The 8,115-nt window shown below is 47.3% G+C and overlaps 2 protein-coding genes and 1 long non-coding RNA gene across 4 annotated transcripts in view; 1 reads left to right on the forward strand and 2 right to left on the reverse strand.

Annotated features, from left to right (window-relative positions):
* Positions 1–1,053, reverse strand: part of LOC109293270 — a 4,934-nt gene extending 3,881 nt beyond the window's left edge. The window contains exon 1 of the long non-coding RNA XR_002096285.1: positions 1,041–1,053. This is a non-coding gene — a long non-coding RNA (uncharacterized LOC109293270). The remainder of the gene's footprint in view (positions 1–1,040) is intronic.
* Positions 1–2,904, forward strand: part of MYO19 (myosin XIX) — a 31,108-nt gene extending 28,204 nt beyond the window's left edge. The window contains exons 24-25 of the mRNA XM_019511109.1: positions 399–707; positions 1,756–2,904. Of these exons, the coding sequence (XP_019366654.1) occupies positions 399–707; positions 1,756–1,884 (438 nt within the window). The 3' untranslated portion in view covers positions 1,885–2,904. The remainder of the gene's footprint in view (positions 1–398; positions 708–1,755) is intronic.
* Positions 2,707–8,115, reverse strand: part of ZNHIT3 (zinc finger HIT-type containing 3) — a 33,379-nt gene continuing 27,970 nt past the window's right edge. The window contains exons 1-4 of one of the 2 annotated variants that reach the window (XM_019511111.1): positions 6,099–6,187; positions 5,964–5,995; positions 4,412–4,492; positions 2,707–3,522 (exon numbers count right to left, since the gene is read on the reverse strand). In XM_019511111.1, coding sequence (XP_019366656.1) covers positions 3,332–3,522; positions 4,412–4,492; positions 5,964–5,995; positions 6,099–6,172 — 378 coding nt within the window. In that variant the 5' untranslated portion in view covers positions 6,173–6,187 and the 3' untranslated portion in view covers positions 2,707–3,331. Of the gene's footprint in view, positions 3,523–4,411; positions 4,493–5,963; positions 5,996–6,098; positions 6,188–8,115 lie in introns of those variants that run through there. The other variant, XM_019511112.1, reaches the window with a different exon arrangement.

The raw sequence follows: 8,115 nt of genomic DNA on the forward strand, positions 1-8,115 counted from the left end.
CCCACAATCTATCTCCGCCATTTCTCTTAACAGAGGAAGGGAAGCCAACAGTGTGCTTGTCTCTATTACGTCTCCGATGCCTGCTGGAGGAGACTGAGTTTCCTCTGACTGAAGGGTGAAAGAGGGAGACCAGTCTTAAAACTATTAGTCCTGAGGAGGCTGGGGGTACAGGATCAATCCTTTATTCTCCATTGTACTTAATGGGGAATTGACGTGCTCTACCAGCCACACAAGTTTGTTGAACTTTGCAGTTAGTCTGCTTGATGCTGGCCTGTTCACAGACTGCCCGTAGCGTTTGGGAGGGGTCTCGAGTACAGGGCCACAAAGGTTATTTTTGAACTTTTTTGGAATTGCAACTTTCAGTCTCTCAGGATTACTATTTTTGGTTTCCCTCCAAGGCAAAAATGGCTGCAATAGCTGCAGAAGAGCTGGATGACACCGAAGAAAAACCTATTTCCTCGGTTCCTGGAGCTACCGTTTCCTTAGGCATGTCACCTGGCCCACTGGGAACAACTTGGCCTCTGAGTGCAATAATCCAGTTGTGGCCTCTTGGACTAGCCCTGTCCACTGCACCTGTTACAGTGGGCGGGCTTCGACGAGACCCGTCCTTGCTGATGTGCTTGAAAGTGCTTCATCAGAACAACCGCTGCAAAATAGAGAGCAATTTGTTTGGCTGTGGCATCGCCTCCATCAGAGCACTCCCACAGGTAACACACCCGACACCAGACCTCAGAGCCTGCCACCATCAGGAGCAGGTCTGCTAGCCAGACTCTAGTTTCCTGGGTTTGTGACATACACATTTACCCTACGGATGCACACAGCTGAGAGGGAGAGGATAGTCTTGCATCGTAGGCAAGGACGGAGTGTCTAGATTTCGGGCACAGCATTTCTGATCACATGGGTAAATTCTGTTCAAGGCTCAAACATTAATGCCCAAGGTTTCGGTGTGGAAGATGCTGCAGAAGTGTAGAGTGTTGCATCCACACAGCAAGGCTTGTCTACACAGGGAAAAGCCCCACAAGTTAGTACAGAACAAAGACCTATTCCACGCTAACTCCCCATGTGGCCACTCCAGTTCTGCACTAAGAATGCCTTCATGTGGTTTAGTGGATTAAAATACTACAAAAACATTTACTGCAGAGTGCATCCACACGGGGAGGTACTGCAAAGAGCCACTATGCTTTACGTCCACCCCCCAGCCATTTTTCAGTGACTTCCCCGTACAAACAAAGCAAGAGATACTGGTATTGGAGCTCTTCAGGGAAGCAAAGCAAAGGATGGCCAGCTATGCATGTTCAATCACCTCTAAGAAATAGTCAGGTCACAACCCTAACTTGCATTTTGGCAAGCTGCTCCTTATTTGTTTTTGCCCACTTTTTCAGTATGAAGTCAGTAGAGGCAGCATCATGAGAAGCTGAGCACGCAGAGACATCATTTATGCAAGACTACAAGCATCCTTATCCTCTTAAGACACCTCTGGGCCTTAGGCCCTCATTTAGTTAGACACTTCAGGGCACAAACCAAAAGTCTCCTTACTGCAGCCATTCTTGATAGTAATGGTTTGCTTTGCAAATTCATCCTTGCTGTAATTCCTTTAAGTCTGAAGGATGGAGGGTCGTCATGCTGACTCCTTTGCTCTGCAAGTCCAACTTCAAGGGACTGCTCACAGAATAAGGGTCCGGTCAGCGAATGAGGATTGGAATCTGCCTCTCAACGTGACAGCTTTTCAACTGATAACTGTGTTTTTCTTCCTAGGGCTCCATCAAGTTTCACTGCAAGAAATCTCCACTGCTACATGCGAATGTCAGTCCTCATAACCAGGCCTACATCATCACTGGATTCAACCAAATTTTACTAGATAGGAAAAAACTGCTCACCACATAAGGCGGCCTGCCTTTTTGTCACCTTAATTTATTGCACTTTTTCCTTCAAGGAAGGACTTCCTGCCAGCTGCCTCTTCCAGGTATTTCAGGCCGTCCTCCTTCGTTGCATGAGAAGGATCAATTTAAATGTATCTGCTGCTACCTCAGTCTTGCTTTTTTACTGCAAGTTGCGTGTACTACATTGCTAAAGGTGTAAAACTACATCTCTTCGGGGTTAGCCTAGATTTCTTCCTTTCTCCTACAGATAGTGGGAGATGTGTCAATACTAAGAAAACACTGAAGTATGGCTACAGAGAAAGAAAACCTAAAGTACCTTTCACTAGAATTATAATAGAGAAAATATATACCTGAACAAATGGAAGTCTTTGATCTAACAAGCACTCTTTTAGCACTACTCAATACACAAGAGGCTGACAGTAAGGTTTTTTAAAAATCTGAAATGAATTCTCTGCTAGTTTTCCCCCTCCATCCCCATCAACCCACTTTCCTCTGCAGCTAAATACAACTGTTTTGCTCAGCCAACACTAAAATTTAGCAGTCCAGTAGCACTTCTGGCCATGAAAATGCAAAGAATTTTAACGGTTTTCATTATGACCAGATGTTAAGCATAATGCTAGATAGAGCTCTCAGGAAAAGTACAGTTACTTCTTTGTCAGATAAAGATCTAAACGTATTTGTAACCAGATTTAAACAGCAGGGAAAAGAACAAAATATACAGATTCAGGATTTATCTGCCCAAAGTTAGGTGCAGTGCACTGAGTCAAGCCTTTTAAAAAACTATTAGGATGCTATTGCTTCTTCAGAAAGAGGCTATACTCTTTTCTTTTTTTTTTTGCAAAAATGTACATCTTTCACATTGTCCATGTGGTCAGTAGCACAGATGGCTTTTACCACAGGATCCTTTGGACTGCCAAAGCAAACTGAATGTTTTTCCTCTCCTCTTTCACACGGGTCTGGGAAGTGTTTTGTGGGTTTGTGTACATGTCATTTTAATAAACAAGTCTCTTGCGGGTGTATCTGAGCTCTCTCCACAAGTGTGTATCCTTCAAGCATCTAATTAAACAAAAACCTGCTGCTTTGTTCATCAAGTGAGAATAGATTTATTCTAATCCTTTTCCTTTTATTTTGAAGATGACAAGTCCTGGTTGTAACCACTACTGACAACAGAAAGTCGTAGGCAGAGAAAATGAGTCACAGAACAATTAAGGCTCCATTAGGATCTAGAAAGCATGTTCCTCTCTCAATTGCTACCCTCAAATTAGAGGTCTCAAATCTTACCATACAGTCCAACATGAGAAGTGAGAATTAAAAGTATTGACACTGCTTATTTAAATAGGCCAGCACTGCAGAAGGGACTTCCCAGGCTGCTTCATCACAGCATGGGGTAGCGCAGCATCTCTTCCATGAAAGACATTCACAAGTGGGTACGTCCACTCCTGAAGATGCGCTCACTCCGGAAGTATGTTCTCTTTCTCTGGAGGCTCGATGATTCTCAAACAGCAGTCCACAAACTCCACAAACAAGGGCTCTTGCATATACTTTTTCATTACAGAGTTCCTCTCTTCTGCTTGATCTACAGCTACGAGCAATTGCCTGAGATGTGGGTTCCTTAGTAAATCTTTCAATTCTTCTGATTCTCCTGTTTAAAAGAAACAAAACAAAAAGTGGTGATCTTCACTCCCAGCAAAATACCTGAAGGCATGCAGACAACTGCCCAAGTACTTGGGTATTTGAAGGCTTTCATCGACCCTATTCTGCTTCTATGGGACAAGCGTAGTTAACACATACATACTTTCTTCCTCCAACAATTTTTTTTTTTTTTTTTTTTAAGAAAATGGTCCTTTTGAAGTTTCCAATTATAAGCCCATAGACCTTTGAAGACACAAGGCACCCCTTGGAAAATTCAGCATTTAGTTTTCACTTGTTTTTTTTTTTTGAGTACAGGAAAATAATAGCAATTCTATTACAAAGAACACAGAAAGACCACAGCAGCATTGTACTCAGAGGCCCCAGCAGGACAAAATGTTTTTAACTATTTGACAAGGTAAACACAAGAGTTTTCAATCACGTCCCATCTAGCAGTGCTGATACCTGCGAGGCATCCCTCTGCACCTTTGAAAAGATCTTAGGACTTTAGTTGAGGAATAAAAGTAAAGGAGTCTGTGGCAGTCAGTCTCACCATAAAGAATAAAAACCCACAGCAGTGGATCCAAACCATGGATGGCACCAGGTCGTGCCTGCCTTTATAGTATCTTTGATTCAAAGTTCAAATCAAGCTGCCGGTTGCCTGTGAAAAACAGGTGACATGGGTACTTTGGCCCCAAATGTTAATGCCTCTTCCCCTGTCAGGCAGCGGTATGATAAAACCTACATGGTTCCTTCTCCTGCTTCATTCACAGGAACTTCAAATTATTCTGAAGTTACTGTTTGTCCACCATTGACAGCCACCCTGGATGGACACCCTGCTAACTTCACAAAAGCTTTCACATAGTCTCATAGCTCGTAGTGGATTTTAGTGACAAGATTACCTAAAAGTTTGAGTTTCTGCAGTGGAACTCGATCCTGCTCATCACTGTCCGTCAGGATGTCCTCTACAGACCACGAGTTTCCTGTGGAAAGTAGAAGGATGGTTCAATTTAGTAAGATGGGAAGGTAAATTAGGTTGTCTGAAAGTCGCAAGGGGCAAACATTTCCCCCGCCCCAACTCCCATGAACACTGCTGCTCATCAGGAAAACTTTGTTTTGATCCATGGAGCAGGCCTCAGATACAAGTTTCTGGTGTTTCTGTGCGAAAATAGAGGTGGCTCATAGCTTCATCTACTCTGAGATGATGCTGGTCAGTCTGGTCTGAGAGCAGACATGAGCTAGTACAGCCTTGAAGTTTTTTGATCCCGTTATACTTGCCAATATATAGGGAATTTGCCGGAGGCATATAGGCCTGCTTTGAAAAGCCTGGGCAAGTAGGAGAACCCCAACTTTTACTCTATCTATAACAATACACACACATATAAATACACACACGCATAAATACATAAATATATATATAAGTATATATATAAACATATAAAATACACGCACATTAGTTCTCCAAAAGAGCAAGTATTTCAAAAAAATGCTGAAATTCCCCATTTTTTTCCTTTTTATCCCCACAATCGATCTCCGTCTCTCTTAACAGAGAAAGAGAAGCCAAATGCGTGTTCGTCTCAAACTGCCGATGCCTGCTAGAGGAGACTGTTTCCTCTGGCTGAAGGATCAGGGAGGGATGGTCTGGCATCATCCGTCAGAGGGCAGACGAAGGTGTGGGCTGCCCCTTTTATTTTCTAGCAAGTCCCTAGCGTTTGAATACTGAAGGCCCACCCCGCAGATCAAAATGTGGTTTCTTGACAAGGGCCAGCGCTTGGTGAAGGCAGGGGCAACATTTGCCTCCCTGTGACTTTCAGCCCTCAGCCCATTCAAAGAGCCCTGTGGGGTTATCCACAGCTTGCTGCAGCGGATGCAATAAGCTTCACTTCACCCCGCAGGCGCTAACCAGCAGACCTGTAACCTCTTGCGGGGTATGACACGAAAACCCCAAGGTTGAAGAGAAGTACGTGGCACGCTGGGCGAGCCCCTCACACATCTGCGGCCATACCTGGGGTCCCCGACGTCCCCACGCCCGGCAGCTGGGAGGCGGGCAGGCTGTCAGCAGACGGGTCCTGTCGGGCCGTGCACTGCTCTGCTGGGAATCCAGGGCAGACGGGCTCGTTAGCAGGAACGTGAGCAGCAAGATCCCAGGAAGCAATTATTCAGCACCGACCCCGCACTACAGAAAGGATATGGGAGGGCTCGGGAGAGGTTGAGAGAATCGGATTTATTTACACCAGACAAGGCTGAAGGGGGCGTTTAATAGCAGCCTCCTGTGCAAAGAGCTGGACTGTTGCAGGCGACAACTTGCAACAGGAGGAGATTAGGAAAAACTCCTTCCCACGGAGGGCGGCGAAGCGGACCCCAAAAGGCGCTGGACTCCCTCGGAGGTGTTGAGGGCAAAGGCTTGGCTGGGAGAATGTGCTGGGGCTGCGCGAGATGTGGCCCGGGCCTTACCTTTGTGCTGCCTGCAGCACGGCACGGAGCAGCTGCAACAGAGACGAGAGGCATGAATGAGCCCGGGGTCAACCCGCACACCCCCTCTTCACAAATTAACCCCCCCCCGCCCGCCGTGCCCCAGCCCGGGCTCACTAGGGCTCCCGGCAGCGCGGGCAACGGTACTTGGGGGCGCCTGCCCCGCACACGCCGCAGCCCCCCGCCGCCATGTGCAGCCCACGTGCGTGCGTCGCCAGCCCGCGCGGCCGAGCGCCGAGCGCCTCCACCTAATTCACCGCCGATCTGCCCGGGGCCGCTCGACCAATCGAGCGCTGAGGCGCAGGGGCGACCAATCCACCGCCGATGCTGCCCCGAGCGGAGCGACCAATCGATTGTCGAGCGTAGAGGCAACCAATCCAACGCCGATACAAGGGTGGGGGAGGGCGAGGCGCAGCGCTCAGTGCGGCTGCGCGCGGCCCCGGGCTGGGAGCTGCGGCATCCTGGAGAGGCAACTGGAGCTAGTAGAGAAAGTTGATGCTGTATAAAGAAAATTAAACTGATGCCTTCACCGGCATAAAAATGCCACCCTCCATGTCTGCCTGCAACCCAAATAATAGAAGAGTCCCCCATCACCCAAATAAAAGGGAGGGGCCCCATGCCAGCACTTGCAACACAAATAATAGGAGGGTCCCCCATAACCCGAATAAGGGGGGCGCTTCCCCATGCCACCGCCTCCCCCCTCTGGCAGGGGCTTTATTGCAGCCCCAGTGTCTCCGGGGCTGCTAAAGACAACATAGGATTTCACAGAAGCAGTTTTCTGCACGGGAATCTACAAACAGAAGCACATTTGAAAATAATGCCTGCCTTTGAAAGTACCGAGGGTGTTGCTTTTAAAAGGATGATCTCTCTTTGAATGGGATGCTGTGTTGTTTTCCACAGTGCTCCACTTTGGACAGCTTTGCAGGGACAAACATCTCCCTTTTCCCGCTGGTTTTCATTACTTCCCTCTCCCAACTCGAGACCGCACACGTGTTCCAGTTCCGCTAATTTAGGGAGGGTCCTTCTTGGAAGAGAGCTGGATGAGGCAATAGGCCAAAAAAGATGGATCTTGAGACAAGAGTCTGACATGGTTTGGGACTCAGGTGGAGAAAGGGTGATGTGGCTCTTCCAGATGACGGGGAAAGAGGAGGAGAAAGGATAGTCTATCATCTGCAAAGGAACAGGGAAGCAGAGAAAGAGAAATACTCCTGCTCAGTGAGAGGCCACCAGTGTGAACAACTGTATTGCAGCTCGGCTGGTAAGCTGCGTACAGTGATGTGTTCCTGGAAGGAGTGCTGTTATAAACCAGGTCAAAAGTGGGGGAGAAGCTGCAGACCACGTCATACATCTCTCAGGGACACCAGCAGCATCCTGCAGCTGAGTGCCAAGTCTACTGGTGACCAAGGTGAGCAGCAGTGCTGCACCTCCAACCTAATAATGCAGATGGGTTTTGAAAACAAGAAGAAGAATTGACCTCCCCCTCCCCAGCTTTGCTGGTGAGATATAATAATCTAAAGGAAATAGGTACTGCTTGGCACAGTTAATGGTAAAACTGAATGAACTCCAGTTACCCAAGTTTTTATCTTACTCTGCGAATGGCACAAAGCCAAGAACAATGCTGGTATAAATTGGCCATGAACTGAAAACATGTCTTCACGTGCTCCTCGGTGCCATGCGTTCCTTGGGACCTTGTTTCTTCTTGCAACAAGCCAGTAAAAAGCGGGTTCAGTTCTGGTTCCCTTGGAGTTATGATGCATTTTTCGTTTCCAGCACAGACGATTGATTTAAGCAACACAGTCTTGTAGGTTCATCCTCGCACAGAAGAAGAAATGGCAGTTTGCACTCAGATGCCACAACAGTGTGGAAGGTATAAATACCCAGACAAGAAAAGCGTTCAGCTCTGCACCTGCAGCTGCTGAGATCAAAAAAAAATACTGGGAAAATCCTGCTTCTTTGGCTTGCAAGTAGACCACTCCTGCCCTCTTGTGGCACTGCAAGCAGAGAGCACTTCACCTGTGCTCAGGTTAATTTTTAAATTCTGGGTAATCCCCAAGGCAGAGGTGGTCATCCTGCAGCACGCACAGCAGGTCAGTGAAGGGGAAGGGACCAGAAAGCAGACCAGGCAGGAGAAGGC

Source organism: Gavialis gangeticus, unplaced genomic scaffold, assembly GCF_001723915.1.
Source record: "Gavialis gangeticus isolate Ggan-Ray unplaced genomic scaffold, GavGan_comp1, whole genome shotgun sequence".
Lineage (NCBI taxonomy): Eukaryota > Metazoa > Chordata > Crocodylia > Gavialidae > Gavialis > Gavialis gangeticus.